The sequence below is a fragment of the Scardinius erythrophthalmus genome, assembly GCF_964197995.2.
Source record: "Scardinius erythrophthalmus genome assembly, chromosome: 1".
Taxonomy (NCBI): Eukaryota; Metazoa; Chordata; class Actinopteri; order Cypriniformes; family Leuciscidae; genus Scardinius; species Scardinius erythrophthalmus.
Genome location: NC_138221.1, coordinates 47,729,247 through 47,744,728, shown reverse-complemented (window position 1 = coordinate 47,744,728; position 15,482 = coordinate 47,729,247). Strand labels below are relative to the sequence as shown.

General features: G+C 37.6%; 1 protein-coding gene across 1 annotated transcript in view; it reads right to left on the bottom strand.

The window, feature by feature from the left end:
• Nucleotides 1-13,754, bottom strand: part of gsg1l (gsg1-like) — a 28,632-nt gene extending 14,878 nt beyond the window's left edge. Inside the window, exons 1-2 of the mRNA XM_081386626.1 lie at nucleotides 13,207-13,754; nucleotides 3,622-3,669 (exon numbers count right to left, since the gene is read on the bottom strand). Coding sequence (XP_081242752.1) covers nucleotides 3,622-3,669; nucleotides 13,207-13,495 — 337 coding nt within the window. The 5' untranslated portion in view covers nucleotides 13,496-13,754. The remainder of the gene's footprint in view (nucleotides 1-3,621; nucleotides 3,670-13,206) is intronic.
• Nucleotides 13,755-15,482: the final 1,728 nt, after the last annotated feature.

The following is a 15,482-nucleotide window of genomic DNA, read 5'->3' as shown; positions in this document are numbered from 1 at the left end:
TGTTTGTTATCATTGTCCATTGCCATTATTGTTGCTTGTTCATTGTAAAGCGTCCTTGAGCCCTGGAAAGGTGCTATATAAATAAAACTTTATAAATTATTATCTATAAATTATTATTATTATTATTAATAATAATAATTCTGAAAAAAGGTCCGAATTGTGAGATAAAAAGTCGCAATTTTTAGTTATAAAGTCAGAATTGTGAGATATAAACTCGCAATTGCAAGAAAAATGTTAGAATTGCGAATTATAATCTTTTTTTTCTCGCAATTGATATAAACTCGCGAATTCTGACTTTATAACTCGCAACTCTAAAAATGTTCTCGCAATTGCGACTTTATATCTCACAATTCTGACTTTATAACTCACAATTGCGACTTTATATCACACAATTCTGGAAAAAAAGTCAGAATTGTGAGATAAAAAGTTGCAATTACTGTCTAGTGCTCAGTCATACAATACAGTGGTATAAATTACTTCATGAATAATGCCTAGATTGTTATTCTACTCTTTAATCCTATAAATAAAAATGTTTTTACAATTAGACACATTTCGTAATCATTGTGTAAAGTTAGCTACAGGACTGTGGCCAGGAGAAAAGGATGTCATTCCCTCAACATAGGATCTCAAGGCCACGACTGTACAATGCGTGGCCATGACATAAGGATGACGTTACGTCACCTCAACAAAATTATCTTGTGGCCATGACATTTTATCAAAATTCCCATGAGGTAACATGATACTCCCACAATTAATATCTCATGTCCCCTCCTTGTCACCGTACCTAATATTTATGAACTGTGATTTTTTTTTTTTCAGGATTCCAGAACATAATTTATTTAAGATGTATATTTTTTTATGTAACAAGTCTAAATCTTAAAAAGCTATCTTTACTGTCACTTGTTTTGATCAGTTAAATACATCCTTGCTGAATAAAAGTGTTTATTTCTTTAATCTGAACCCAAAGTTTTGAACACTACTGAAAAAAAATTATAATAATTAGAAAAATGCAAAATAGAAGCACTTGGACTGTAATGGTGCTGTATACTCCAAAGAGGAGTTCTTACTAGAAGTCGGCTTTCTCATTAGTGGTAATTATATTAAACTTGACATGACAGCAACATCTGCCATTTGAAAAACAAACTGCACTCGTGTCTCAAAAGGATGTTTAACCTTTATTTATTTCATTTTATTTGTATGTATTTTTGAGAGATTAGGGAAACATCTAGTATCTATCAGACTGACTCAAGGGTGTTTCCATAATAGCAATCAGCTCCTTCTAATTAGCAGAATTCCCAATCGCCCCGGAGCTTCCTCAGAGGACTCGGCAGAGATAGCAGGAGTTGTTTTGTTCTGAGATCATAATGCTATTTTGCTTACTTTCAACGTTCAGAGTCTTGTCTGCTGCTACACCTGTGCTACCCATTATCCACTGTGAAATTTGGCTTCGTTTGGGGTTTCCCGACACATTCTCTCACACACATTGTAAATAAAAGATGACAGACTTTGAGAAACACAGGTGGTGAGTGATTAAAGCATCTTAACCTGAAAAATGACGGCATTATTCAATATTAATGTCTGGAGTGTTTTGTCTTCAAGAGTTCAAACACATCGGGCACCTTTGAAAGTCTGCCCTACATTTTTCAGAGGCGAATATAAACAGTGTGTCAATTTTCTCGAGGGCTCCTTGAGGCAGAGAAAAGCATTGTTTGAGGGCTTGATATCGTCACTGTGAGAGGACAGAGACAGAAGCACTAAATCTTCTGTCGACCTGAGCATATTCAGTAGTGATAAATCAAATTTCTCATTCAAATTTTTGCACAAACAGTTCTTGACAAGCTTCCGTACGAGACAACACTTAGATAGAGGGATGAATCTGAAAACACTTCAATCAAAATGCACTTCCATCACTCTTCGGCTGATTCCACAAATATCGGCAGCTTTGTATCAAACATGATTATCATTGGAGACCTTGAGAGTCAGTCATGATTTAAAAACCAGAGTCTAAAGAGCAATGAGCAATTGAGTAGTTTGTCTTGCAAATATTCTCCCCTGAAACTGTGGCAGATGTAATTTGAAAGCTAAATTCATTTTCCTTTTTGATTGCGGAGTAGTAGCTCCAGAATTGTTCAAGGCGAGATGTATTATGCAGTATGCAAATAAAATTCCATGTTCAAAATGATATTTCCCCTCTGAAGGCTTTGCCACCGTGAAAAACGTCAACAAAAGACTGCCTTTAAAATAATTTTTAGAAAAGGAACGCTTTACGTTATCATGTAACTTTAAAGAAAACTAAAATTTGTTACCACGCTTTGGTTTGTGGGTGTTTTTTCAACTACAAACCCTGTTGACATTTAGAAAATAACACTCTCACCGTTTAATTAGTTTGCTAACATGTGTCCAACAGTGGACACACATCACATTAGAATTGTTATCTGTCATACACAGTGTCATTTCCATCATGTCTCAAATTGTGTATTGTGTTTAACAGCATTCTGTGGTGATTCTGTGTTGTTTAAAAAAGGGCCACACATCTTTTTTTTTTTATGACTATGCAATTTGGAAATGATGCACTAAAAAGTCTGTTCACAAGTACCGTTTCCTTTTACTTTTCTTTGTTTCAATCCAGTTTTAAATATTAATAATGAATTCTCATACTTTTAAGATTAAAGCTCTTGGTCTTCTTTGACAAGAATAAAAGTATAAATTATAGATAAAATGCATTTGAATAGTATAAAATAAGTTTTCAAGTTTGAATATTACCTTCATATAACAAAAAGAAAAAAGTTGAGATTAACCCCTGGCACATAAGTGTCTGCTGAAGAAAGACCCTCACACTCACACTAAAAAGTGATATTGCATATGGAAATATGGTAACAGGCCACAAATCTGTCTGTAAGACACACACACACACACACATATGTGACCCTGGATCACAAAACCAGTCTTATGTTGCACGGGTATATTTGTGGCAATAGCCAACAAAACATTGTATGGGTCAAAATTATAGTTTTTTCTTTTATGTCAAAAATCATTAGGATATTAAGTAAAGATCATGTTCCATGAAGATATTTTGTAAATTTCCCACCTTAAATATATAAAACAATTATTTTTGTGAATGGATGCAGCACTATCACCAATAGAAATGGACAACTTTAAAAGCGATTTTCTCAATATTCCGATTTTTCTGCACCCTCAGATTCCAGATTTTCAAATAGTTGTTTCTCAGACAAATATTGTCCTATCCTAATAAACCATACATCAATGGAAAGATTGTGTATTCAGCTTTCAGATGATGTATAAATCTCAATTTTAGAAAAAATACACATAAGACTGGTTTTGTGGTCCAGGGTCACATATATATATATATATATATATATATATATATATATATAATTTTTTTTTTTTTTTGGCTAATGTTTTTTTCTTAACAATTGCAAAACTTAAAGCACATAAGCTGCACTGGACTGGACGATGTGAACATTTACTCAAACACACACAAAGCATGCATCAAATAATAATGCAGGGATGCTCCAAGGCAGAGATAAGAGATCTGTCATAGGTTTCAGTGTGTGCTGTTGGACAAGCCTCAACGGCACTCTAATGACAACCATTACTCACCTCTCTCAGATGCCGGGGCCAGATCAATAAAACTTCTGCATTTCTCACCTAGAAAGACACAAAACAACCAAAAAGTTAACATCTGTGCTTTACAAGCTCTTTTTTGTGTACCGCGAGTCAGAGAGCTCAACTTCATCTTAACAGTGGCACATAAGTGGCTGCTGAAGAAAGACCCTCACACTCTACTAAAAAGTGATATTGCATATGATGCTACAGTGCTGTTTTCCAGTGATAAGACAGCTTCAGCAATCTGCTTCCCCCTGGATGAATCCATCACTTGAATTTTTTGTCTAAAGAGATTGTAGTGTTTCTTAGTGTTAACCTCTATGTGTCATTTCGGTATCAGGCATTTTTGATTATGCAAACTAAGCATTTTGCACACTTGCTGCTTAATGCCATGTTACATTTGTAGCATACAACATGCTTTTCCTGTAATTATAGTGATCATATAAATGTGTAGAAAGTCAGAATGTCTGTGGTCTAACCAAAATAACTGTTTTAATTAAGATTGTCTTATGTGTCTCTGGGCTAGAACATAAAAAGTTTTTGGTGCATCCTCCTAAATTGTACTTTTAATTAAACTGGTGAGGATAATTTGAGGCTGAAGGCTATTTCTTAAAAAAACTTTAGTCTGCAACTTTCAATGATAATCTTGCCTGTGGAGGGATGAATGAAGATGCTTAGCTGTGCCTTAAGGACAGAGGTCAAATAGAAGTGAGAGATTATCTAAAGTAGCATGGTAATATGAAGACAACAACATATTAAAGTTTGTACATAAAACATTTAAAACAATTTCATATGGAAAGGCATTTTCCTTTTTAGCTATGTGGCTCAATGTGCCCCAGTTCAAAGAATAGGGCTACATTAAATATATTGGCAGTAGCACTACTGCACAAGTCTGCAGACACAACACTCATAATTCCAGGCTTGTCAGACTCAACAAAACTTTATGTACTCTGTCTTTTACATTACAGACCACACAGGCCTTTCAAAGTTTTATTACCTTCAGAAATCAAAATTTAAAACTTGGCTAAAGTACAAAAGCAGTTCAAATAAATGGCAATAAATTGCACCCCCAAACACTGCCAGGATGAATGAGATTTTTGAATGTTCAATCATTAAACTATCCCACATGTGGTTCCTTACAGAAACCTGCTCTATAGTGACAGCAGAAGTGAAGAAATAAATCAAACAGGGGCCACATACACAATGTAATGTTTCAGGACTGACTACACATTTAGATGAGGGAGTGAGTCCACAAAATTATCGTTCTGTGTGTGTATGGAACACGACTCACTCCAGAAACTGTGATGAATGACACTGTGGTAAACGCAATGATCTGGTGTCTCACATGTTTGGTATCCGTTATTCTGATAATATTACAGTGACAAAAGATTCATTATGTTCAGCAATTTTAACTAAAGCGCAGTTGACTGAGGAGTCGTGATGTCTTGTTTATGCTAGTAAAAGCTGGTTCACAGAGCGTGCCCGCGCAGTATTGCCATGCCCACTTATTATAAGTGTTTTGGGATTGTTGTTTAAAGTCCCCATGAAATCAAAATAGATTTTTTTATTTAATATAAATATGTTCGCCTTAAGGTTATCTATAACCCTCTACCGCACGCATTATGATAGACCAATAGAAAAAAATATTTGACTCTTTTTCTTTTCTTAGAATGGCTTAACTTGAAGTGCTTGGAAAAAATATTATTTTAAGGTACTTTATGATATGTTGCCATACGGCAACAACATACAATAGTGGAAATTTTTTGAAAAGAAATGGCAATCCTTAAAGGGATACTTCATCATTTAGCATTAAAGTGTAAGTTGCAGGTTAAATTTTTCACGAAGATAATGCAATGTGTTTATTAAACATAAAGATAAGAACCGCCCACCATTGTTTTTTATACCAAAATGCTGATATAATATGAAAAGTTGGCACTTTTAACTGTGGTTTTAACCGCTCCCGCTACCTTCCACTAGATGGGGCGTGACGTCATATGAGGAACTCACTAGTAGAGTTACCGTACGCTTGCAGCTATAGATGCCTTACATAACTGCAGAAAAGTTGGTTGTATGTTTTATTTGATAAAAAAAAATTATGGATAAAATAACTCCACTGTAAACATACTCGTGTGTGCTGACTTTAAGGGGACCGTGATCCTGCCTGAAATGAGAATAAGCTATTCGCAAAACAAACGGGTTCAGGCCGTCAGATCAGCCGGTCGCAGCTCGAGCTGTTCCACTAAACTCCAAAACGCGTTCACCTCACGGCAGCACACACTCTCCACTGCTGATAGCCCACACAAACACAGTGATGGGGACATCGATCTCTCTTTTTCTTTTCTGACAATAAACATCGCTAATTAAATCGTGAGAAATTGATAACGCGTGGATTGAGGAAGGGTATTACATGACGTTTGAGGCGTCGATGAGACTAGCTATTGATGCCTGTGCAGTCAGTGTGTGCATCTCTAACGTTGCAGCTCTGATTTGGACTGACTTACTGTAAGTAAATAATGTATTCAGTTCAGTCGTTGTCCCTCCTTGCTATTCTACATGACGGCAATATTTTGAAAAGACTGGCTTGTTCCGTTATATTATCCGGGTTAAGTTTGCACCAGGCTAGACTATAACGTAGCTAACGTTACTCACCAGGACACTTGGCCAACCCTCCACTAATTCTCCTCACACCAAGCATTAATAACTCTTTGAGTGCCATGGCTGCCCTCTCTCACGCCTGACCAGTTAAAAATTGTAGGGCTGTGGTCCATAAAGAATTTGATGGTTTCCCACATCCTCAGTCGTTCTCCAAATAGCCATAATACAGTAGGAATCTAGCAGAGTATGGGTTGCGAGTTCCTCTTGTGACGTCATCACCCAGTAACTGAAAAAACACGCTACCGTTGAAGAAACCCCAATAAATGTTATTTTAACGCATTTTAAGACAGAAATAATTAAATATATACATATAGAGCACTTTAATTTACACATTAATTGACTGTGGTGGTTAACCTGCAACTTACACTTTAAGCTTTGTATCAGTAGAAACCCGGTAGTATTTTTGAATGCCTGTGCTTCCCTCCCTCATGTTCCCCTGAGACGAGAGATTTCTGTATTGTGTGTCTGGAAAAAAATCTCAGATGACGCAAAAATCATCATTTTGCGTCATCGGAGGCTTTTTTGCCCAGAGGCTTGAGACTGCAGCCAGTAGTAGGAACTAGTTCCACATGTTTTCAACCCGCCCATAGGGGGTGGGATCTCACGATAAAACGGCATCTTTTCAGTTTCGAGTCAACTAGTTAGCTTAGTTGTATCATTTCTTCAGATACTGCCCTCTGTAACCGGTAGGTAACAGCTTGACCGACTCGGCATTAGAAACAGCACTGACGAGTAGAAGAGATAACACCTACATAAATTACACACTTTTCAAACTACACATTCTCAGCATAACTATGATTACTTTTTTTTTAACCTTTTTGTTCAGACTATGATTACGTTTTGCTTTAGTTACAGTTTCATATTAAATCTAAATCTATTAGACTGTGGCTATCATAAGCTGTCATAAGCTGTCAAATGCGGCTTTACTGAGCTCAACAGCCAAGCTGAGATATAAACAAAACACTATTGGCTATTTTAAAAAGGGGAGGAGCTACTCAATATGTCCGGCCCTGTCTTCCTGTTTCAGTGGAAATCACGTAAGCACATTGAACAATGCTTCACATTTCAAGACACTTCAATGGGCCTTTAAGCTTGGCTCATAAAGTGATTGCGTTTAAGGAGTTATTAAAGTGAGCAGGTGCGGGTCATGATATTTCAGTATTATTTTCAGCATAAAGCATTTTGATTCATTTCATTCTTTTATGGGTTTGTTCTTGTTCGCTGTTTTTCTAGCAAGATCTGGCAACAGGAATGAGTCAAGATCGTACCACTTTCCTTCAGCTCAGACGCATGTTAAAATACGTGATTAACAACTAGTTGTTCAGTTCGGATCCGTAAACACAGCATTAGTAAACGTGGTTGTCAGTACCTGCATTTTTTTGGGAGTTAATTTGGTTGTAGAATGCGATTGTCACTCCCCTAAATGACTGAAGTGTGTGTGTACAGAACAGGATTAAGCTCTAAAAGGTGAACTGACAACCGAATTTATAGCTGCAGTGTGTACATGGCCTGAAAGTAGTTCAGAATGTGACTGATCACACATTAGGTTGCCAGTGAACATGACAGGGTGTCTTAGTCTGGATTTCATATTCTGCACCTTCTAAGTGCACTTCTTTTCTCATTACGTGTCCCCTAAGCTTTTTTCCTCAGTAAATAAGGTCCCTGGAGGGAGTTTAATCCTTCTGCCTGGCAGATAAGTGGCCCATGGTAACCTCTCCTCAATTTGAATAACGGAATCTCACGGCACCTGGAGAAATGCATTAACCGATTCCAAAACTGGCCGATGGTGCAAGAACATGAATAATTGAATTTCTAGTGGGTTTTATTTGACCAGTTAGGTGAGGCACTTGTGGTAATCATTTCACTTATATCAGTGACATGGAATGTCTACAATGATTCATTCTAGTCCCATTTTTGGATACAGGTCTCGTCACGCACAAATGTGAATAAAGCTGTTTTATACCTTAAAGGGCACCTATTATGCAAAATTCACATAAATGTTTGAACATAAATGTGTGTTGGCAGTGTGTGTACACAGCCACCCTATAATGATAAAAATCCACCCAGTGCTTTTTATTAAATCCCCATAAATCATAAGCACGGTCTCAGAACAAGCCGTTCTCAGATTCGGGGCAATGTGATGTCACTTTTCACAGGCCCCTCCCACGACTGTTGATTGACACTGCAGTATGAGTATAGGCCCGCCCTGAGTGAGCTGGACATAGAGTCCGCCATTGTTTCGACGCTTGAGCAGCTGTAGACAAGAATGTCTCCTAAGCGATTGAGGTGTGTTGTTGTTGGATGTAAGAATGAACATAGCAGTCTTCATTTACTCTCGTTGTTACTCGAGGATGGATCAGTACAACTGTTTGTGATCCAGCTCACAGTCTCCAGAGCGACAGGCCTAATGTTACTGATCACGGCAGAAATGAAAGTGAGAGCGCGCACTTTATGCCAGCTCATCGAGTCATTTTACGGATATAAAGTTTACCAGTTTATTAAGCACCCACTGAAAAGGTGTGTATATATTTGTTTACTGTTAGTTGTAACCATACCTGTCAACACTCCCGTTTTCCCCAGGACTATTTCACACCCATCTCCCTCCCGCCCCCTCCCGTTTTGTTATTTCTCCCGTGAAACTCCCGTAATTTGTAAGGCCCAAACCTTGTTATATGAATAATCACATCAATATATTATTCCAAGGTTGTCCAGTTGCCAGGTCTTGTATGAAATGCATCCTACTCACTCACACAATCAACACATTATACAAATTTCAACCCATGAAAGCTCAACCTGCAGTCGATATCTGCGCAGATAGTAGACGCGGGAAGTTGAATAAGCGTCACTGGTAGAAATGGGAGAAGACTCAGTGGTAAATATTTAACGCAGCATCTGTTTTTTCTGTCATCCTTTGGCTGGCGTTACATTATATGATGCGCTCTTATTCATGCTTTTAAACCATTCAAGCCAAGACAAATTGAGCGTCACAATAGAGTTCTCTTTCGGCTTGAAGTTGAACGAACACTAACACACGCAATTATGCCAAAATGTCCGTTTTGACGAGTATCCTCATAAGAGCAGACTGAGCAGTCTTAAATGAGTTAAATAAAGTCTTAAATGAACGCAAAGAGTTGTGAGAGAATGAGGCGCGTGTGAGATGTGTCGTGCACTTTATTTTACTGTCTATGGTCGTGCAGCAGCGGCTGGTCTTAAAGGGACAGCAGCCAATAAAGCTTTCTGTCAGTAAAGTTAATCAAAGAACAAAGGAAAAAGAGAAAAACACTCACTGCTCTTGACTAAAGAACTTTTGTAACTTTAATAAGAATTAATCTATATATAATTTAAATTTATGCAGTTTGATAACTTTATTCAATTTCTGTACATTTCCTACCTGTTAGACAAATATTTACTGTCTTTATGTTGTTTCTACATTAATTTGGAGATTAACTGTGAAATTATGACATTATATAATATATTAAAAATGTTAGGTTTTTTAATGGCGATTCATTGTGATTAATCACAGAAAAAAATGGGTGATTAGTCTAGTTAATTTTTGCAATTGATGAAAATGAATAAAAAAGAAACATGAATAAGTCTTATTCATGTTTATTTTGATTGAATATTACGTATTTATGTTAATATCTGCGCAATTAATGTGTATTTAGCCTGCCTCTGCCATCCCGTGTATGTTCCATGATAATGAAAGGGAGAGAGAGAGAGAGTTTATGGATAACGACTTTAATGCGCACTTCTTATTCTGTTTATTCAGCTCTTACAGTGATTTTCTGGAGTAAAACTAACGCTTCATCTTTTGTGTGATGTAGCCTACAATAAACTTCACTGAACTCATCAGTAGACTATATTTAGGTCATCATGCGAACGGGGTCTGTTACAGCAAGCTTGTATTAATAGTGGATAAAAGCAGATGACAAATAAGATATAACCGTAATTTAACTAAACTATACCTGTTCTAGCTCCATACGGCATATATTCTCTGGCTCTGTGGGCATTAATATCCGACTCCGGGTTGAAATTAAAGGGATACTCCACTTTTTTTGGAAATAGGCTCATTTTACAACTCCCCCAGAGTTAAACAGTTGAGTTTTAACGTTTTCGAATCCATTCAGCCGATCTCCGGGTCTGGCAGTACCTCTTTTAGCATAGCTTAGCATAGATCATTGAATCGGAGGAGACCATTAGCATCTCTCTCAAAAAAATGACCAAAGAGTTTCGATATTTTTCCTATTTAAAACTTGACTCTTCTGTAGTTACATTGTGTACTAAGACTGACGGAAAATGTAAAGTTGTGATTTTCTAGGCTTATATGGCTAGGAACTATACTCTCATTCCTGCGTAATAATCAAGAAACTTTGCTGCCGTACCATGAGTGCTGCAGGCGTAATGATATGACGCAGCGCCTGGAAATAGTCCCCAGCTGGACTCCGAGCTGGGGACTATTTTCAGGAAAAATATCGAAACTCTTTGGTCATTTTTTTGAGAGAGATGCTAATGGTCTCCTACGATTCAATGATCTATGCTAAGCTATGCTAAAAGTGGTACTGCCAGACCCGGAGATCGGCTGAATGGATTCGAAAACGGTAAAAACCGTTTGGGCCGGCAGCAGCAGCTCATTTGCATTTAAAGGGATACACACTAAAACGGCGCGTTTTTCTGAGGCCCCAAAAAATGACAATTTAAACATGCTGTAAAAAATTATTTGTTGGGTATTTTGAGCTAAAACTTCACATACACACTCTGGGGACATCAGAGACTTATTTTACATCTTGTGAAAAGGGGCATAATAGGTGCCCTTTAAAAAGAAAAGTGATTGAAATAGCATGTTATTTCAAAAATTCATAATTGAAGAAATCTACTGAATCTATATACTTTTAACAGCTAATCTCTGGCACGGTGTGATGCAGTCATATTACATACATATTGAGTATGCAATTCCTTAATACCCTGGGGAATCAGAATGACATGGGCTGACTCACTTATTATGGATTTAAAAGCTGTAATCATCTTCATTCAGTCCATTCCTGTTCTTCCAGTCTTCCATATGATTAAAGACCCCTGGCTTTTGATCTGCTTCTAATGTGTTTAATCTGGTATCTGAGGTTGAGGGTAATTGCATCGGCAATGAGAGTGAATGATTTGATGGCCATTAGCATTATTATATGGTACTGTACTGATCAGGCAATGGGCAAAGAGAAGAGATCTTCAAGTATGATTTATTAATTAGCACTCTACATTTTCATGCTCTCTATGTGGCTTTGCCACTCCTCCGCCTGAACATGTTCTTGGACGTTTCAGTGTTAAATCGGGGCATTAGTCAGAATGGTCACTTCATAAAACTTTACAGTTATTGATGATTATGCCGTTAAACTGCTTTTGCATTTTAATATAAGGGGCTCAAAACATCATACAAGGTATTTTGGCTTTTGTTTAATTTCTTGCTTTCTTGTGCTTCTGCCCTGATAAAAAGTGTATGTAAGATAATGAATGCACAAATGTAATAGGTATACCTATATAATAGGTATAACTGAATATTATGTTAATGATGATGATAAATCATCATGCAGAGATTAAGCTGAGCTACTTGTGTGGATGTGTGATGAGTTTTCAGCACAAAGCCTGTCTGACACGGTCAGATTAATCATAAATCCCATTGATCACTAGATAGAAAAGGGTGTCGTCAACAACAACACTGACAAAAAAAAAAAATAGAAAAAAAATGTAGTCACATAACTGGATCCTCATCAGCGTAACACACACTGACCTTCCCTCACTCCCCTGAAAATGTCTGTTGGATTAAATTGAATCCAATACTGAACTTTCTGTTTACGTCTGTCTATTGAAGACATTATGTCAGAGTGAGACAACATATGACTTTGAACCTGATAGCCCCGATCTTGGATTTAGCTGTTGATCACAATTTTTTTTTTTCAACATGTCCTTGAGAATGAATGAAGAAACATTTTCTTTTGGAAAACAAAGCGCTTTTTCTTACATTAATAATAGTATTTATTTATTTGATTAAGTAAAGATTTTTACACTTTTTTATCTCATAGTTTATTTGGGTATTAATTTACTGATGTTATCTCATGCAGTAATATTTACCATAAATATAAAATATTATAATGAAAGCCAATTTAATTAAACGTGAAAGCAAAAGACAAAGTGACATTTCATGTTTTATTCCTTTAGCAGGGTATCCTTTAATCTTGGTGTATGTTCACTAACCAATAACTCCTGCTGTTCTACAGTAGATTTCGTGACAAAACTTTTATTAGTCTGAGATTAGAAAAAACATTTCAGAGAGAGGGTCCTTTAAAAATAGGAGGCTGTCCAAGAGCTGCTTATTTCACTGTATACCATGGGGAATGTGGTTATCTAATGGTGCCTTTACCAAGTTCTTCAAAACTCATTGAGAGTTAAGTAAATCCAGACAGATGTTTCCAAAGCTGTTGGCGCACAATCATTCCCCGCCAATCCACTGCGCAACACATTCACACTGCTTTACACGTGGCCTTGTAGTTTCCCCACAGTGCAAAAACACTCTCTCACATAATTGTACTATACTGTATAATTTAATTTGTGATCTTATTAATGAATGCTAATTGATGTTAATTGACAGATATCATCATAATCAGGAGGTTTTCTTGGTTAACTTAATATAATGCACTTTTCAACTATAGGTTGTAGCTACTTGACATTCGTTTACACAGTTTAGGAATAAATGTCAAACTACTTTAACCTGCTGCAGACAGACAAATATGGGAATATTTTATCAAAGTTTAAGACGTAGGCTATACAGCCTAAAACACAGAGTTACATACACAGACAAATAAACAAAACAATAAAAACCATCGCGTCACTGAATACCGTTAGGATTCGCTTTAAACTTTAAAATGTAACTCTTACCTCCTCCATGGATATTCTCTTCACACGAATACCAGATGCCAGTGTGAAAATGCCTAAAGAGAAAGCGATCGTCACCCGTTTCCCAACTATAGTGAACTTTACTCGGGTCTGTCTCGTTCACCCCATAGTCAATACAATTATGCCGTCTTTCCTTACTGCAGTTGGGTTTGGGGACTCTCTGAGTCCCTTCGCACCAGTAGGTCGTGATGAACGCCGTCGTTGAGAATAAGAGTGCCAGAAGGTTTAACCCCACAGACAGCAGAGCACGGCATTTTCGAGTGGTCTTCATAGTCCTATACGAAGTGGCTCACACACTTGAAAGAGCTTCAACCCGGGCTGAAAAAGCTTGATTTGTGTGAGGAAAGCGCAGCGGTTGCGCTCACCTCACCTCACCTCACCTCACCTCACCTCTGCTCACCGGCCCGAAATGACAGTGACAGGTTCGATCTTCACACATATAAAATGAGCGTCACTCCTCTGATGCTCGCAGGTGGATCCATTCGCATGGAGACAGACGTGACTCAAGTAAGAAAGATCTCCGAGGCATCTTTGAGGCAGACACTCACGCTGCCAACTGTTGTGATCCCCCCCCCTCTCTCTCTCTCTCTCTCTCTCTCTCTCTGCGCGCGTCATCCTCTCCCCTGTTAATTTTCTTTTTCTTTTGGTTACTAAAGGGGTCATCAACCTATTTTGTAAGACTTTTGATCAATGACGACGTGTGCAAATTGTAAATTGGGGGGGGGGGGGGGGGGTGTATGTGTGTGTGTGTGTAAAAATGTATTAATGTATAAAAAATGTTGTGTATATTTATTTCGTTCTATACACTCATATTTAAATGCATACCAAAATTCCAAAATGCATAGAACTATTCTAACGACAAAAACTGACAATTTTCGAAATCTGTCCTTTTTATCATCTGTAATTGACTCGTAATTATAGCCACGTAAAGCATTCAATATTTTTTTAGCCAGACTTAATGGCTATTTACCCTATAAGAGCTTTAAATCCATGAATTCTTAACAGAATAATTGTGTATAGAGCCAAAAACAGCTTTTTATTTTTTATTTAAACACAGACCTCTGTCCCAGAAAGACCACTCACAACGAGAATGCATCACATATAATTTTATAGTAGGCTACCTCCTTAATCAATACAATGGTGTATCAGTTGCACTCTGCTAAAGGGTGAAATATCTCTCAGGGATCAGGCTTGTTGTATTGTAAACATTATGTCTTAGCAATATTTTGTAGTCTATACAACAGGAATCAAATTTGTATCTGGAAATAAACCTGTCATAACTGTGACTCTTTATGTGCTTTGCATTTATAGACTGAGATGTCATGGTCATAATAAAAAATAGGCTATAATTTAAAGCATACTAACTTTTCATCATGTCAAGCATGTTGTGTGTGTGTGTGTGTGTGTGTGTGTGTGTGTGTGTGTGTGTGTGTGTGTGTGTGTGTGTGTGTGTGTGTGTGTGTGTGTGTGTGTGTGTGTGTGTGTGTGTGTGTGTGTGTGTGTGTGTGTGTGTGTGTGTGTGTGTGTGTGTGTGTGTGTGTGTGTGTGTGTGTGTGTGTGTGTGATTGTGTGTGTGTGTGTGTGTGTGTGTGTGTGTGTGTGTGTGTGTGTGTGTGTGTGTGTGTGTGTGTGTGTGTGTGCGTGTGTGTGTGTGTGTGTGTGTGTGTGTGAGATTAAGAGGGCTAGAACTTCTGATATGGTCATCATCTTCATTAGGGTGGAGAGTGTGGCCCAGCTGTCAGTTAATGTTTTCTTCGTGGCAGGAGGTTACAAAGCCTGCCCCTGTTGTGTTGTGCAGTCAACTTGACATTCATGAAAGAATTCTCATCGTCATGAAATACCATTCCTACCCCACACACATTTAGCAGAAGGCTTGAAATCCATATTTCTGTCATCTTATACCCTAGCGCTCCTTAATCGTTGGAATACAACAATAAATTATGTGTGTCTGTCTTGAGATATCTGAGCACAAAAAAACTTTAACATATTTATCCCTGTGCTGAGATGAGATGGGAAACAACAAAGGAGACCTTCTTTATAAGCCATAGCAAATTAAGCTTAACACGCTGACAAACAGGCAGGTGGTATAGCTTTACTTCTCCGGCTGTCATTTCAAATTAAATTTTGCTCAGTCATGCCTTCAGATCCCACTAAAACACACTCGACAAACAAGATCTGCAGCAGCAAGGGATGCTCTGCGTGCTCATCGAACACTTGATACAATGTGACATTGACATCCACCATTCTGACCATGGAGC